This window comes from Cucumis sativus, chromosome 6 (assembly GCF_000004075.3).
Source record: "Cucumis sativus cultivar 9930 chromosome 6, Cucumber_9930_V3, whole genome shotgun sequence".
Lineage (NCBI taxonomy): Eukaryota > Viridiplantae > Streptophyta > Magnoliopsida > Cucurbitales > Cucurbitaceae > Cucumis > Cucumis sativus.
Window position 1 is genome coordinate 8596523 of NC_026660.2, and position 18073 is coordinate 8614595.

At 32.0% G+C, this 18073-nt stretch overlaps 2 protein-coding genes and 1 long non-coding RNA gene across 4 annotated transcripts; 2 read left to right on the forward strand and 1 right to left on the reverse strand.

The window, feature by feature from the left end:
• Window positions 1–4582: 4582 nt before the first annotated feature.
• Window positions 4583–7913, forward strand: LOC101208791. The gene is made up of 4 exons (XR_180787.3): window positions 4583–4803; window positions 5863–5933; window positions 6796–6879; window positions 7580–7913. It is a non-coding gene; the product is annotated as an uncharacterized LOC101208791 (long non-coding RNA).
• LOC105435786 (cilia- and flagella-associated protein 251) lies at window positions 7877–9851 on the reverse strand. Its single transcript, XM_011658623.2, has 2 exons — window positions 9308–9851; window positions 7877–9221 (listed from the first exon to the last, which is right to left on the reverse strand). Exons 1-2 carry the CDS (start codon window positions 9500–9502, stop codon window positions 8061–8063), a joined length of 1356 nt encoding a protein of 451 aa, XP_011656925.1. The 5' UTR covers window positions 9503–9851; the 3' UTR covers window positions 7877–8060.
• A 5053-nt stretch (window positions 9852–14904) lies between these two features.
• LOC101208550 (formimidoyltransferase-cyclodeaminase) lies at window positions 14905–18073 on the forward strand. 2 transcript variants are annotated; one of them, XM_004139912.3, is made up of 3 exons: window positions 14905–15512; window positions 16115–16516; window positions 17442–18073. In XM_004139912.3, exons 1-3 carry the CDS (start codon window positions 15140–15142, stop codon window positions 17948–17950), a joined length of 1284 nt encoding a protein of 427 aa, XP_004139960.1. In that variant the 5' UTR covers window positions 14905–15139; the 3' UTR covers window positions 17951–18073. The 2 variants fall into 2 exon arrangements, with proteins under 2 accessions (XP_004139960.1, XP_011656927.1); XM_011658625.2 differs by having other exon boundaries at window positions 14915–15088; window positions 16101–16516.

Here is an 18073-nt window from a genome sequence, read left to right on the forward strand (position 1 = left end):
TTTCTTTGGAAACCTCTCGTTCGAAGAGTAATGAATTTGAAGTTTGATGATCTCAAATTAATTTGATTAAAGAAAAACAAGAGGATTTTAATTTGAGATAAAATTTGAAATGTTCAAATTTTGATATTAGGACAATATAAGGTTTTCATGATTTAATTTTATGCAGGAGATAAGAACATAAATTTGGATAAAATTTTGTATATTTCCAAGAAAGTTTAGCTTTAATTTAACCGAATCTAGTGATGATTTTCTTGAATTAAAATTGGATTCTCATGGTTTGCAAATTGTCTTGAACTACGTTTTCATGATTCTTTTTCACCAAAATTGCCTTATTACTTCCCATACATTTTGGGTTCCAAAATAATCATAATTAAAAGGTTATATAATAACAAATAAATGTCCTAGATTGTGTCAAAAATAAACTTTCAAAAGTTTCAAAAATATTATTAAACTTTTAAAAGAGTTGTAGAAAAAAATATTCTTACCAATAGTTTTGGACGGAAACTATTAAAGTTTTGTTTCAAAAAATACCCTTAAAATTATTGAAAAAGTTTCATAAATACCTTATGCTCAAAAAAGTAAAAAAAAAATACTTTCATTGATACAAATTTTACACCAATATTCTCGTCAACCAAAATAAAAATCTAAATTTTAAGTTAAAACCATAGTCTTAATTTTATTTGACTATTAACAAACAATGATGATCACAAACATAATCAATCTCTATGGTTATTGTTGTAATTAACACACACCTAATTGTAAAATATATATATATATATATATATATTTGACTATACACATAGTGATAGTCTAATAGATCTATAGAGAAATTTTTGGGATCAAATATAGAATCAAATATGCACCAACTCATTCCTAACCCAAACTTAACGTGAATCAGATTGTTTGCAAAACGTTAAATTGATCTCAAGTGGAAAACTATGGTTGAGCATTGTTGATTACTGGATCAAGAATTTCAAATCAATTTCATTTACATTTTCACATCATAATTGTAATAGAGTGCAGACTAGGCCGTTTGGATTGACTTAAGAAAAAAATGATTTTCAAGAAACTCAATTATGTTTAAACTATTTTTCCTAAAAATTGTTTAAAATAAACTTAAAATTTTATTTTGAGTGACTTCAAAACATTTTAATTTTTATAAAAATAACTTATTTTCTAAATAAAATACTTGAAAATGTATTTCAAACCCACCATGAGTAGAAAAAGTTGTCTAACTCTCCTAAAATAAGTAAAATTCTCTTTTGATTTAGATAGATGTTTATGAAAAAAATTATAAAACTTTCAAAACATAAATTTTAATTATTAAATAAATATTTTATTATTGTAAATATAATTACGTAGTTACTAATCTTTCTATAACTCTCTCTTTATTCCATGTTGTAACATTTATATCATTGAATTTCATATGTAACTCATACCATTGGATGTCCTGTAAATAGAGGTATGTGGTGCCGTTGTAAAACACATCACAATTGAGTTTAATTGTTCTCTACTTCCTCTCTTCTTCATTATCTTCTTTGTGTTGTTTCATTCTTCTTATTTAGCTTCTTTATTCTTTATTTTATAACATTTATTATTTTCAAATAAGTAAACATGTCTATTATTTATATTATATTTATATCATTCTCATTTTGATGTTTTTTTTTTTTTTTGTGATACATAGATTTTTTGAGATATAATGGAAATGTCAATTCATCCATTCCATCAATATTGAACCCATGGAAACATGAAATTATCGATAAAAATATTGACATATCAATGAAAGTTTCTATCATTTTAACTTAAAATTATGTTTTTATTTTGGATGCTAAGAAATTTGGTGTAAAAATTGGATTAATGAGAATATTTTCTTTAAAGGTGTATTGAAGAAACTTTTCCATAGTTCACTCCTATTTTTAAACAAATACTAATAATAACAATAACAACAACAATAATGGTAGTAAGAATTAATGATAATAATAACAATAACAATAAAAATAGAGAAATTTTCATAAATCTAACAAAATATCAAAATATTTACGGTAAAAGAATCAAAATGTGTATGAAGTCGGCCATTTTTTAAAAAATATTTCAGGTTTTCCTTTCCATTTTTTTTCTTCTGCATTTTTTTTTCAAACGAATATTTGATGGTTGAAGATCGTGTACCAAATATTAAATATTAAAGATCTTGAAAAAAAATTGTTGGGATATTGGCTACCAAATCTAAAATAAAAAATAACCAAATCTAAATAATCACGTAGCAAAGAATCTTAAAAAAAACGTTCAAATTTGTGTAGTCAACTAAGCTAAACGATCATGTATCAAATCTAAACAATCGTGTACCAAAAAATCTTGTACTAAATAATAGTCAAATCGTGTACCAAATAATAGTCAAATCTAAACGATCGTGTACCAAATATTTTGCAGCTTAGTTATATATTTTTGAAAACCCTAAAAAAATAATAACAATAACAATGAGTTTAGAGTAGAAGGTAAACCATACTTTATAGAAGGTATACCGCACGAGTTTAGCTACACGATAAGTTCATTCTATTATGAATGTTAATTCCCTGTGTTCGACTTTGGATTTACCAGGAAACCTCTCTTTACTTGCACTTGGACGATAGGGAGGAAAACTTCTACTACATGTATATCATTAGAAGTTTTGCAACACATGAATAGGATTGCACCTTTTATCGCATAACCCTATTTAATTGCCTACTAGTGGCTCAATTAGATTTTTAATATGACGGACCTACGAGCAACTACATTAGCATATAAAATAACAAGCAGCCAACCCTCGTACATTCAAAATTTTAGAAAATTTATCTGTCACACTCCTTTCAGTGATCTTGCCTGAGATCGGCCCGAGATCAACTGAGAACCCTAATATTCCCTTTTTGCTTCTAATCTCGATCGAGCACAACCTTAGAATGGTTTGAGAGCTTTGAAAATTTCCTTCTCTGATTCTAATCTCGGTCGAACTAGAACCCGAGATGGCCCAAGATTTACCTTTTAACTTTTTAGTCTTTCTATCTCAATCTGCCACAAACCCAAGATGCTCAAAGATTTTCACTTTTGTCATGAGACTTCTTTGCTTTTAGCTTGAGACTCTTGGCAAACTCTTAGCTTATCTTCTCAACTTTCTAGCAAGCAAATTGTGAGACACATTCTAATTTGGATATAGGAAGTAAATGGTTAAGTATAATCGCAAAAGAAGTTATGCGACATTGTTAGACTAGGCATTTTGGGTGGTCTTCGTGAGAAGAACCAAGTGTTTCCGGAGAAAAGGCTTGCGAGAAGATAAAGAATGAATTCTCATTTGATGATTAAGTTATTTCTTTGAGATGATGCAAACTTTTACGTGCACATAAAGAGTCAAGGCCACCATGAGGTGTACGGACTGATGAAACGCGAGGTAATGAGATCAAGCGTTGAGAACGATTCAAGATCCTTTGCGAAAAGAATAATTGACTAATGGGTGTTTATACAATGTGATTTGTTAAACATAAAGAAAAGTTTATGCGAAATGAAATGATTTGTTGGTATGATTTGATATTTTTGCGAAATGATTTATGAAAAGGTATTGCCAAAAAGATTTCTTTAAACCTCTCTTTTAGACTTGCATTTTAAAAATCCATCTTCTAAAATCGGGTGTTTAGATCAAGTAGAAAAAAAAATTGAAAGTCTTGCGACGAGATGAGTAAGCTACTAGGCGTTTAAAGAGTATTTAATGTAACTTTTGGTTGAGTCATTTTTTTAGAGTATTGAATTAAACACTTGTTATTAATAAAGTGTAAGTTTTGGCCGAATTGATCGCGTTAAGTTTTTCGCATTAAGAATGTCTTTGAATGTGTTTGTCATTTTGTGCAATTTCCATTGCGTTTTGAGTGTTAATAGCTTAAAAGGAGTTGAGAATAATAGTTGCAGTAAGAAAATTTCAAGGTTATAACCAACTCGCATCATATTTCCTTACTTCGACGTTTTGGTTGCAGTACGGTTTGGTATGTGACACAAACAGTATGAAAGATACGGGTATTACATTCAACACTTAGTACACAATTCCCTTCAAAAGAACTATACACAAACTCAAACAACATTTAGACTCTTATTGCCTAGCTTTTATATCCTATACAAGTGGATAGTAGCCACTACCAAAATGATGCGTTCCCTGAATATCACAATAGACGATCAAGGTTGTAAGTTTAACGTTGGATGTCATTTGCTATCTAAGGGAGAATAAAACAAAACATTTGAAAGATTAGACGAAAATTTCTAGTGAGTGGATTCTTTATCAACACCTTTAATAAATCAATTTCTAACTTAACGTATTACAATTATTTCACCCAATCACGCAATAAAAATACTTTTGTGTTTCAATAATAGAATGTGGAATTTAAAACAATTCATTTTAATCCATTAGGCATTAACACAATTAAAATCTCATTATCAAATATTTATATTGGAAGGTTAAAAATGGTATTTTAACTTATTTTCATTCGAGATAGAACTAAAAAAAAACTATAAAAATGAAAAAAAAATTGGAAAAGAAAAGGCGAAAGAGGCTTAATACGACGTCGTCTGTCTATGCTTGTTATTGTCTAGAAGCGCTCGGGTCTCTATTTCTTGCTTCCGTTTCGCCGTATCAGCGTCATTGATCTCTCTCTCTATAGGGAAGAAAATCTGAATCCATGGCTACCTTAGCGGCTGCTGCAGTTCGTCATGCCAGAGCCCTAGCTCGAGTTTCCTCGCCTCAGTCAACCGCCAACCTTATTCACAAGCGCGGTCTCGCTGGCGCTGCCGGTAGGTTTCATCTCCCGATCTCATTTTTATAAATTTAGGTCATATGCTTGGACTTGTTTCATTTTCGGGTTTGTTCAATCTTTTTTGGTTTCTAAATTTTAATGTGGGAATCATGGTTATATATTGTTTCCCCAAGTCCTGTTTTTAGATTTGGCTCTTTATTATTTTCACGGCATGCGATCTTGAAAAGGTGCGAATTTGTTTAGTTTTTGTAATGCATTTTACGTTATTAGACAACCCAGATTTTTTGTGGGGATATTTCACTATTATTCTTAGATAAAGAAGATTGTGGTCTTGTTTCTATAATCGAAATGGAAATGAAGCAAACTGAGCTCTGGTAATTTTACCTCAATTTGGCAACGGAATTCGAAGATATGGGAGTTTGGAACTTGTACTTTTCTGGCATATTGTTACCTTATCAATTGTTTCAACTGGGAACTGTTGCTATAGCCTCAATGGTGATATTTAAATAAGGAACCATTGGTAAATTGAAACACAATGAAGACTTATGAATAACAATCACAATGAAAATGCAGGCATTGCATTATTACTTGCACTCCACCACTTCGTTGAGTGTGGATTAAGATCGTTTTTATGTTTTAAAAACATTGTAATTTGCATGGGGGTCTTCTTAGCTGAACTCATTTCCCTAGTGGGGTTTTGATGGACTTGTCTATACACCGGTATTCTTTCATTTTCTTTGCAATGAAAGCAGTTGTTACTATCAAAATAAATTTGCTTAGCTAATCTGAACGTTATATGTCAACACCACACATGAATACACCTGTCATGTAGTAAAGATGTTTGACTGAATGGAACATTGAAGATCACCTTTGTACAGTACAAGACAGTCAGGTGATGATTAGTAAAATTATTCATGCTGTGTTATTTAGTTTTCTTTAAATTTCAACTTTGAGAGTTACAAGACTACACTCTACTCATGGATTTGAATTCTGCATGTTTCTTTTGTAATGTTTGTTGTGGGAGAATGTAACATCAAAAGATGAATAAATAACCTTTATTTCTTTTAACTTTGACCTTCTTTGTTGATACTTGCAGACCATCATGGACCCCCGAAGGTTAACTGTTGGCAAGATCCCATGAGCCCATCTAAGTGGAAGGAAGAGCACGTAAGACTTACTTTTTTAAAATGAGGCTACTGGTTTCATTTCTTCCTTCTTTCACTTTTCATTCTTTCTATTTTTTGTTCTTCCTATTTGCTCGCATCAAGTATGAGGATTTAAGAATAAGAAGTCAGAAGTTAACCTCTTTAGATTCTATCAGAATCTCTTAAATTTGTAATCAACTCAACAAAGTACTTGATTTTGTTTCGTAAGAGTTCTTTTTGTACTACATATTTAATGTAGTTTCTTCACTATCAGTCACTTATAGTGTTGTATTAGATTAGTTCTATTGAACCACCAATTCATCCAAAAAACTTAAGCTTGTGGTTGAAGGCAAATTTAAAGATATATCACCAACACTTCCCCTCACTTGTGGACTTGAAATATTTGAAAGGCCCAACAAGTGGAAATCAATTTTAATTGGAGAGGAAACAACAATGCAGGGCTTGAAATAGTACCCCTCTGGACCACCTACTTTGATACCATATTGAACCACCAATTTACCCAAAAGCTTAAGCTTGTGGTTAAAGGCACCAACAAGATCTATTAATTTAACTATGGTTTGGAATTTCTGGGTTCAGCTTAGAGTTAATGCAGCTATTTGTCTCACTGTATTACTTGTTCTCTTTGCTTTCAACAGACTTTAAAGTTGAAAATTCTTCTACCTTAAATTAGTTAGTTTTGGTTTGACACTTGTGAGTCATATAATGCCCTCTTCTCTCAAGTGTTCTTGTCTTGGAGAATAAATAATCAATAAGCAATGGCCTAATTATCGTTCTTGTGCCGTCTTTAATATCTAGCCGTCTCTTGTTGTCTCTTTCAAACAATATTTACCATGAACTAATTGAACTTGTTCTGAATTTTGCAGTTCGTGCTTGTCTCTCTATCAGGATGGGCACTGCTCATCTCTGGAGGGTACAAGTTCTTCACCAGGGGAAAAGGAAAGGATGAGGTACTTCTGCACTTTATTTTCTATGCGCCTTTTACAGTTAAAACCACTTGCAGTTATTTACAGGTGACTAAATGTAATGGCAGTTATGGGTCAGTTTTGAGCTGTTTACAAGATTAACTTCTGTGAACAATTTGTTTATACCTTTTATTTTTGAGGAGGGAATGGCATCTTAAAAGTTTAGCTTTGTGATTTCCTTGGTATTTACTTTTATTTTAAGTTCATACATTTGGCAAGTTCTACATCAGCCTGTAATGTGAAATGAAAATAGGGAAATGTTGATCTGTCCTGCAATATTCTGGAGTACTACTAATACATGAAAACATAATACGAGGGTTAGAATTTAGGTTCAGAGAAAATATATTATAGTATTTTGAGGCTTCTTTGGTTGCTTTCTTGGCAAGCCCGTGATATTATGAGGTGAACCGAGGAGTAGTACGATTATGACCTTGGGGCTCAGATGGAGAATGAAAAACATTTACCTGATTTGTCTTTTTTGAATAACATTTCATGGTTTTATTGTCTGCTTTTGTAAGTCTAGTTTTATGGATCATTTGGATCACAATTATACAGGGAGTATTTGAAACTCATAACTGGATGTAGCTGTCTGAGTGTACTGCCTAGATCTATCCTAAACGAACATGCACATGTATTTTTTCACAGCGAGTTTGTTCTCTCCTAACTTATTGCACTTTGTTTGCAGAAACTTGCGGAAGCATCCCAATGAGCTGAGCTGCTGACATTTTCCGATTGTTCTAAAGTACTCCTAATAATATATTTCCTTGTACCTCATGCGCCTGTGGATTTCATTTCAATCTGGAATTGTTTCTCAGACTAGTATATGGGCTTATCTTTGTAGCTTTTTCTTGACGCTTTGGTTATTTCACGCACCAAAGTTCACATCCAATAATAATTTACCATCATTTAAGCCCCCGCAAACTCATTCATTGGATTTGAAGAAAGGGCATTTGTGGTTCAGAGTTTGTGATTGAACAAAGCATTTTTGAGTTATCAGTTTATTGCAATCTTTGGTGTCATTTTGTTAACGATTGGATCACTTGGTTTGATTACATGCAATTAGAAACATTGTGTTCCATGAGCTTTATGCACTGCGACACAACACAACACCCATATGGCTATTGAAACATACGAAAGATAAAACATTTAACAGTTGGGCATTCAATTTAAAACTCTGACTCCTCTGGCTCTTCCTTGTTTTCTTCTTCTTCTTTACCATCTTCCTTGGAGTCCATTCCTCGTTCTGGTTCTTGGTTTTCTTCACTTTTTGAGTCATTTTGCTCCATCTCTTCACCTGGGTTTTGCTTAATGCTATCATCTTCCACGTCTCCATTCCCATTTTTCTCTCTGGATGTGTCATTTTCTGAATTCAAATTTTCTTGTACCATTTTGTTTTCCATTTCCATCAAATTTTCTTTTGCGCCCTGTGTGTGCTCCTCTTTCATTTTCTCCTCTGCTCCATCAATGAACTTCCCATGTGTTGTGCCATCGGCTCTATTGTCGTTCAAATTTCTGTTTCTGCTATCCTTCTTCGATTTCTTCGATATCAGTCTCCATCCATTGTCCACTGCCCTTCTTTTGGCTATGTATCTCCATCTCTTTCCTCTGATCTTCCGTGTATTCCCATATTTGCCTGTTTCTGTTTTCATCTTAATTTCACTCCTTGCAATCTTATTAGCTCTTCCATTTTCAACTTCTTCAGAATGCCCGACTTCTTTCTCCTTATGTTCGTTGGTGATTTTAGTCTCCTCGCCCTCAAGTTCCCTCCCAATGGCATTTTCACCCTCGTCTCCCAACTTCTCTTGCTTCTGCCTTTCCTCCACTCCTTCATGACCCTCTAACTTCTGAGTTTCAATCTCATGAAAACCTGTCGATTTACTCCCCCCTCTGTTGTTATCCATTGATTCACTCTCTCCTCTTCCTCCGCTCGATTCAAGCAATTGCTCCCTTAGTGTTTCAGACGTTTTTGAATCCCCACGTGGGTCTGAATCTGATGAATCATTAGCCGCAACAGCTGCAGGAGACTCGAGTCGACGTCTCAATTCCTCTAACTCATCTTCCTTTTGCTTGAGGCTTTTCGTTAAAGCAACCACTTGAGGATTTTCGTTTCCAGATTCAATTTCTTTCTCCCTCAAAGTTTTGATCTCACTCTGCTTTTCTTGGAGTGCAACACTTGTGATTTTCTGCTCGTCTCTGAGTGAGTCAATGGTGGATTGCAACTCCAGTAGCCTCCTATCAAGCTCCATCTTCTTGGTTCGGAGCACATACAGCGCTGCAGTCATGTCTTCGTGGCTCTTCGCCAATTCCTTGCTTCGATCCTTCTCTTTCTGTTCATTCAAAACAGAAATGAATACAATTAAGTGAGACCGAGTGACAAGGGAATGCATGGAAGAAGGATAATGAATGAGTTGACCTGAAAGAGGAGTTGAAAGGAACGGAGGTCTTGATCTGTGCGTTTGAGAAGAAGGTTGCAAATACGCCTTTCTCTGAATTTGTTAAGAAGCATAACTCCTAGCAAGGCTGCCCCAAATGCAATAAGCAGCATCAGAGCATAAGACCTTCCTCTGCTGCTGCTTGCTTTACTCTGAAGGCTCCCAACAGAACCCATCTGCAAGAAGAAGAAGAGAAGAAGAAGAAAGAGTAATAGAGGGCTTGGGAATTTTATTGAAGAAGGAGAAATGGGAAATGAATTTATACATTGAAAATGGAGATTTCTTTGCTTGTCATGTAAAAAAGAACATGCAACCACTACTCTGAAAGCGGAGTTAGCAAGGTAGAGGAAAGCATGGGAACTGCGCTCAAACCGCTGATTTTGGATGTTATTTTCGTTTTCTTTATTCTTTTTTTAGTCTTTCTATGTCTCAATATTACACAGATTTTTTTTTTTTTTAAAAAAAATGTGTGCAATACTCCCTATTCTTTTATGACGACTTTTTTTTTCTTCTATCTATTGTTCTATAATTTTTCTGTTTCACTTCTCTCAAGATCATCTTGCTTTTGAATCATGAGATTTCTGACTTATCTCAAGGTATTATTTTTTTTTGTTGAGGAGCATTTCTGTGTTTTTATGAATGCTTCTAACTTTCTCTAAAATTCTTAGAGTGGAGAACAAAGTTACCTATAGTTTAGCAGCTTCTCCATCTGGGAACTCCTATTTTTCTTGTGAGTTTCTTTCTCCATATTTTCCATCTTCATGAAGAGAGATTGGTGTTGAGTTGTTTCGTTGGTTATTATGAATTTGAATTTGAAAAATAAGAGATAGGTCATGAATTTCAGTTTAAAAAAGAAAATCAAACCTTTGAAATCATTTCAGTCAAAGTTCCAACCTTTTGTAAATTTTTTTGTTCATTCTTGTTAGCTAGAGTTGTATTTTTCTTGGCTTTGCATGGGATTCTAACGAAGGTATAGAACTACCTTTCTGAAGATAATTTTTTTTTGTTTGTTTCTTTTAGGGTTTAGGCTCAACCTCATGTCAGAGTGGGAATTTAAATTTAAGCCTACAAGTGAATGTATAATTCTTAACTACTCCACCTATGTATAGACATGCATGCCCTTTGTGGATCTCTTGTGACTTGATTTGGAAGGTTTTCTAGACCAATTTGGATTTTCTTGGATATCTATTCTATTTATTTTTTATATTTTATGAAAAAATATTTATTTTGAATTTAACTTTGATAAAGTTATAGATTTAACAATAAAATTGAGTTAAGAAAATTGATTCCCAAACTAATTACATTTTAATTCTTTTTATTAAATTAAAATAAAGGAAAATTATCATAACTTTATCTAAATACATAGTTTAATTGAAGGGGTATTTAAAAAAATATGACAAATCGCTAAAATATTTATACCTATAAAACAATTTTGAAAATAGAAAAGACCTACATATCCATAATGGAAAATACCAAAAATATCCTAATTCAATATGCGATTAATCGACCATTTGTGCACATGAGTAATCTTCTTTGAAATGATGGTGTTCTACCGTCTAAATGAATTATTTACGATCGTTTAAATTATGATATATGATTGTGTAGTTCTTTTTTAACGATGGAGAAAAAGACTTCAAATTTAAACGATCGTGTTGGTCGTGGCAAACGATCATGTTGACCATGGAAAACAATCACATTGATTATTGTAAGCGATGATGTAGTTCAATGCAAATTATCGTTAAAAACTTCAAATCTAATTATCGTGTTGATCATGGTAAACAATCGTGTTAACCATGTTAAATGATCATGTTGACTACAGTAAACGATCATTTAGATCACAATACACAATCAGGTTGTTCATTTTCAACAATGAAGAAAAAACTTCAATTTTAAATAATCATGTTGACCATGAAAAACAATTGTGTTGATTATAATAAGCGATCATGTAGTCCAATGTAAATGATCATTAAAACGTCAAATCTATTGATCGGGTTGACTATGAGAAACGATCGCACTAACCATAGTAAGTAATCGTGTAGATCATGATATATGATCTTGTAATGTTTTAAAACAATGAAAAAAAAACTTCAAATTTAAATAATCGTGTTAATCATGGTAAATGATCATGTTGATAATTTAAAACAATATTTAAACGATCTTGATATTCTCGAATATGAGGAAGATGAAGAAGAATAGAAACAATCGTGATATAATTTCAAAAAATCTTGTCGAAAAAATGATGAATATGAAATAAGAGATTTAAACATAAAAATAAATTGTTTAAAAATAGAGGAATAAATCGTTTAACAATAGAAGAAAGAAATTTTGGAGGAGAAGATGAATGAATCGAAGATAAATAAACCTTAAAGAAGAAGAAAGAGAGTGACGAATTGTCTACAATATTCCAGAGCAAATCTGAAATTTACAAAAATACAATATTGGCTTTATGAAAAAAAAATTTTGTTACACGAACCATAAATACTTTTAGATTTGTTACATTTACGTAAATTATCTTACTTCACACATTAGATTACATTCCCTCCTTAAGCTAAACAAATTCACAAGAATGACCAAAAGTTTAAATTCAAAATATCCATCCTATATATTGTCAACTACTCTCTATAATTAACTTCTTTTTTATGACAATTAGACCTTAACACGTGTCATACACGTGATATTTGTATTTTGTTTTTATTTCATTAGCTAGATTATTTTTTTATGATAACAACATTTTCTTTATATTAATTTTTCTTTTAAATGTTGTTTAAAATTAAATCAATAGATAGTTCTTAAAAATGGAATGGTACATTGATTTCTAGACACAATTTTACTTTGTCACTCTTTAAAAATGAATTAACTATATTACATTAGTTTTTTATATTAAATTTTATAAACTTTTAGAAAAGAGAGATGACAAGAGAATAAAAATACAAATCAAGAGAAGTGACAAACACAAAGTTTTCCTCTTATACAAGTACATATAGACAATTGATGAAATTTTTTTAACAATAATTTCATAAATCACTACCAAATAGCTATAATTTAAGGATGTATTTTTCTATTAGTGGGTCTTGTTCTATTGTTGTTTGTATAAACCTTCGAATATGCTTTCACTTTAACTTATGCCTATGAATTTACATATTAGACCAAATCTAAAAACCTCTCGATTTGATTAGTATAGTCTTTGGTGGATAGATCGATTAGGCATTCAATAGTTAAAAAGATGTTCTAAAGTGTAATTTTTATATACCAACTTGAAACATTGATGAAATGTAAAAGATTTTTGAGAGATATAATTTTAAAACAAACACATCTAGAAAAGTTTACAACAACTAAAATAAATAAATAAATAAATAAAAATAAAAAAGAGATAAAGAAAAGAAAAGACTTACGTTCAAACTATAAGATTAGAAACATGCAATCAAACAAAGATATTTTCTTTGTTGAATGCTATCCAATTTGTTTGCAAACTTAGGGATGTAGAAAAATGGATTTTTATAGCCATCCAAAACTCGACTAATTGATGCTATTTAAGAATTTTTAAAAGTTTGTTAATTATATTAGTTAATCAATTTAGTTATTAATTGATTGCATTTAAAAGTTGCATAAACTTTTTTGTTTTCTTATTACAAATTTATGATTAGCATACTTATCTAATAAGGTATTTATAAATCATATAATTTTTTTTTCAATTAGCATAATTTCAAATAGAATGGAATAAAAGAGGTGAATGAATTATTGATTATTTTTATTTTAGAAATTGGATAAACTTTTGGTTTTGTTGAGCAATGAGTGGTTCATAAGTTACAATTAACCTAATAAATTCTTAAGTATTTATAAAATCATCTTATCTATTCTTCAGTACCATTAAAATAGAAAAGTGAAAAGACAAAATTGTAATACAATAATAGAAAATAATACAATGGAATGACAAAAATGTCATAGAAAAATTATCCTCATCCAAACTTTTATATATACTGTAGATAGATATGTGCGGTGTAGTGGAATTGAACTTCTAACCTTAACTTAAGTATCAATTTTATGTTATTTTGAGTTAATAACAAAAGAAAATTATTAAAGGAAGCCATTAAATTACATGCAATTTGCACTCATGATAAAATATAAAAAGAAAATTATGCGCATGATTCAAGATTTTAAAATTTGTAGAAATGCCAAATTAACATGTCCAACCAAAATGCCCTTATGGTTAAAAATGTAGAACTGGTTGCATTTGATATCGTTAGATTTCTATCATATTGTCATATGATTACCACTAATTATCAATAATGTCGATTGTTATTTGATTATTGTTAGATTGCTATTTGATGTTCACTGTTAATGGTACCGATTTTTATCATCTGATTGTTGTTTAATTTAATATTGATTGTTATTTAATTGCAAATGATCCAAATAGCATTGCTATTTGGTGACCTTATATTTTTATATATAATATATAATTACTAATTAGTTTCTTATAAATAATCTCATTACCGGTAAGATTTTATCAAGTATTAAGGTAGTTCAGGATTACAATCATAAGATCATATGATTACCTTCTATTTTTTTGTCAATCTAAAATATTTTTATTTTGCCAATTACTAAATAGTTTTGATTATCATCTATTTTTTATAATCTACACATTGTCAATCATTCCAACTTGGCCATAGAAAGCTTAACCACAACAACAAAATGTTGAATTAGTTTATGATTATCATTTGATTACTTTTTCATTTTTTTTTCAACTTTAGTATTTAATTTAATTACTTTAGGAAAAATACCTTCTACTTTTTTTTCTCCCCAATTTTAGTTTGTCTTATCGTATAGTTATTTGATTACCTTCCTTGATTACCTTTTACTATATTTTGTTTTCAATTTTAATTAGCATTGTGAAAAGATTTGATAATTACCTTCTATTTTTTAAAATTTTTAATTATATAGTCATTTAACTACCTTATGATTACGTTTTTTTTGTCACAGTAATATTTTATATTGTTTGATTTTCTTTTGATCGTCATTTAATTAACTTTTATTTTTTGACATGTCTAATTTCTATTTGATATTGATTGTGTTATCTAATTTCTATCGTATCATATGTGTATGTGATGAATTTCATATCTCAAACCATTTTTATATCTTCCATTTAACTCAATTTTCATTTCAGCTTAAAGAAGGCTTGATTTTTACAACAATTTGCAAGAAGGGATGAGAAAGAAAGGAAAGAAGACGTGCGAAAGGGAAAAGAAATGAGGGTAATTTTGAAACTCTAAAGAATAAATTAATCAGACTTAATTTTATTGATTTTTTTTACTATATTTACAATATAAAAAAAAAAAGAGAAGATCTGAATTTTAGTTAAAGAAATGCCTATTAAATTATGATGGATCCTCACGTTATTTTGTATACATAAGTTGAATTACTCTTAAAAAAGTTGGAAGTCTAAGATAACACATGAAATTGCTTCATTTATGGTTTTGTTGAAAGGAATATCCCAACCCTCTTTGACTTTGCTCCTTCTTTCCACACGAAGTTTAAACTTTAAACCTTCTTCCTTAATAATTGGGTATGGCCTAATAAAGAAGTTAATGCTGGGCTTACTCTGAAAAGCCCTTGAGCTTCCACCCATTTCAAGCCCACCAAAACTCTCCTCAATTTGAAGACTTTCAGGATAAATCGATGCCTCCATAATGGAGTTCTTGTGATTCGACGAGAGAATTGCTCCAGCGGACAAGCCGAAATTGAAGCCACCCCCTAGCAGCTGACAGGTAAAATCTAGAGACGAATAACTTTTCCTTTTTCTCGTTAAATCAGTTTCCATGGACGACATTTTCGATTCTTCCCTCAATCTTGAAGAGGCCCACTTGAAGGAAGGTTATGCCGACGGCTATAAAGATGGTCTCGTCGCTGGCAAAGAAGAGGCTGAGCAAGTAGGCCTTAAAGTTGGTTTCGAGGTCGGCGAGGAACTAGGGTTCTACAGAGGGTGTGTGGACGTGTGGAATTCTGTAATTCGGATCGAACCGGAACGGTTTTCTATTCGGGTTCGAAAGAGTGTGAAGCTGATGGAGGAGTTGCTAGAGAAATATCCACTTCAAGATCCTGAGAATGAGCAAGTTCAGGAGCTGATGGAAGGGTTGAGGCTCAAATTCAGAGCGGTTTCTGCCACTTTGGGCGTCAAATTGGAGTATCATGGCTATCCTAAATCGATTTCAGATGGAAAGGATATCGAGTTTTGATTTTATTTGTGTGGAGATTGTGTAAATAGGCTCTTTGGAAATTCACAATAGGTGTTGAAACGATTGGTGAAAATTTGAGTCTTGTTATATGATTGTTTGGTCTTATATCTCCTGAGAATTCCCTGTTTCATCTTTTATGGTGATAATTTTTAGTTGTAGTGTAGAGGCTGGGCGTACTTTTCGGCATTTGTGTATTAGATTTTGTAAACAAAAAATGCCGAATCATTATTCGATATAGATGAAGTATGGTCTGGTTGAAGTTCTTGGAAGAAGGACTAGAAAGCTATCGCTTGAAAGTGTCAATTTTATCACGATTCATGATATTAACTTATTATTTTTCATAATTAGTGTATTTCTCCCAAAGATGAATTGCTGCATTGCTTCCCTTCTCAAATAATTTTAGATAGATTTTCAAACTTTATATATAAGTTTGATCATGAACCTTGTAACTCGGATATATCAGTTTCTTGTGAAAGAAAAATTACACACGCAAAGCAACATCTATTGATTAGGGGGTTTTACATATTTGTACCATTTTGTGCAGCTAGTGACCTGCAGTAAAGAGAAAAATGTCAAAATTGTTTCTTGCTTGCTGCAAGGTATACATCTCAGAAAGCAGAAATAAGGCTGCGCTGGAGTCCATTGAACGAGCTACCAAGCTCTTCCCTGATGCACCTATTATCAACAAATTCACGGATGAGGTTTATAACAGAGTTGGATATACCCTTGTTTCAAAGCTCCCATCACATCTATCTGGAAAGTCATGTTCCCTGATAAGTGCGGTCCTGAACATGGTTAAGGCTGCATTTTCAGCAATTGATTTCAATTCGCATTGTGGCAGCCACCCGAGACTTGGAGTTGTTGATCATATATGCTTTCATCCATTGGCCTCTGCAACTTTGGAGGATGCCGCTCTTATCGCAAAATATCTGGCAGCTGATGTTGGATATAGTCTACAAGGTCTGTACTTCTTTTCACAAAAACATGTATTTAATCCCTCAAATTTAATTTAATTTTTAATTTTGCACTTTTAAGTGAAAATTTTATGTTCTCAAAATTGGTTTCCAATGATTACAAACATATTTTAGAGTGATTTTGAAAATGGTAGAACATGATTCTAACAATTTCAGAATTACTCCCGGATTCTAGGCTGCAAAAAGTGGGAGGAACCATAATTTTGGAGGCATTTCCATCGATATTTTAGAACTGATAAACCAGCGACATGCACATGTGCTATGAAATTCATGGACTTTCTCAACTTTGCAAAATTTCCTAAAGTCGAAGGCTTTAACTTTAGCAATTGGTTGTATTTTGTTTTGCAAACGCATTGCTTCAATGTATTGAATTCAGAGAGTGCCTCAATGGTGCTATCAAAGTTCTGAGTAACCAAATATCCTTGTGTCCTGACTTAGGACTTGTAATTTAAGAAATATCCTTGTGCTCTGGCTAGTACTTGGAATTTCAGAAGCACAAACACTTTAGTTTAGTTTGGCTAGCATGTCCGTGTCCGACATACTTATAACACTTTTTGGGTAAACTAAAAAGACACATTAGTCAAAATAGTAATAACTTTTGGGTGTGAAATACATCAAGTTAAATTCTTTAAGCATATAAATGCATCAATTCATGTACTTTGTATTTTCTTTTGGTAGAAAAATGGTATATAACTTTTTAGACAATGTATATTTTAATAAACGTATCTTTATCGTGTCGTGTCTTAGATTTTTAAAATATGACGTGACACGAAAAAATATGACGTTTCACCATGTTCGTGTCATGACATAATCTGAGAGTAGTGTTTCATGGTATCAACTGGTCTGTTTTATCAATATCTCTCATATCATTTATATTATGGGGTGCTGATGATCTAAACCATAGCCTGCAGTCCCAACATTTTTATATGGAGCGGCTCATGAAGAGGGGAGGAAACTAGCAGTGATCAGAAGAGAGCTCGGTTATTTCAAGCCAAATTCTGAGGGCTCAAAGTGGGCTGGAGGGTTGAAATCAGATTCATTGCCACTGAAGCCAGATGACGGTCCAGCTGAAGCAAGTAAAGCAAAAGGGGTTGTGGTGATTGGAGCAACAAAGTGGGTTGATAACTACAATGTCCCAGTTTTCTCTACCAATATCAGTGCTGTTCGTAAGATTGCGAAGCAAGTGAGCGAGCGAGGAGGTGGACTTTCTTCTGTTCAAGCAATGGCCCTTGCTCATGATGAGGGTGTAATTGAGGTGGCTTGTAATTTGCTTGAACCAAGTAAAGTGGGAGGAAAAATGGTTCAGCAGGAAGTTGAACGGCTTGCGGAAAATGAAGGTTTAGGCGTGGGGGAAGGTTATTTCACAGACCTCTCGCAAGAGAGTATTATTGAAAGGTACCTCGAATTGTTTTCTTTGTAATTTTGTGACTTGCATTTGACTTTTTATATTTTATGTATCTTATGCTTTTGATTTTTATACCAACACTTGTTGACATGTTTTGATCTTCTAAGTATGTGGTTTTAAAGATTCCAAGTTTTCTCT

Excerpts from the sequence above, each read along its gene's own strand:
- LOC105435786 (XM_011658623.2), bottom strand. The coding sequence starts at position 9,502 with ATGGGTTCTGTTGGGAGCCTTCAGAGTAAAGCAAGCAGCAGCAGAGGA. Across the intron at positions 9,222-9,307 it reads CCTTTCAACTCCTCTTTCAG|AAAGAGAAGGATCGAAGCAA; the intron begins GTCAACTCATTC and ends TTGAATGAACAG.
- LOC101208550 (XM_004139912.3), top strand. The coding sequence starts at position 15,140 with ATGGACGACATTTTCGATTCTTCCCTCAATCTTGAAGAGGCCCACTTG. Across the intron at positions 15,513-16,114 it reads CGTCAAATTGGAGTATCATG|TAAAGAGAAAAATGTCAAAA; the intron begins GCTATCCTAAAT and ends AGTGACCTGCAG. Across the intron at positions 16,517-17,441 it reads TGTTGGATATAGTCTACAAG|TCCCAACATTTTTATATGGA; the intron begins GTCTGTACTTCT and ends CATAGCCTGCAG.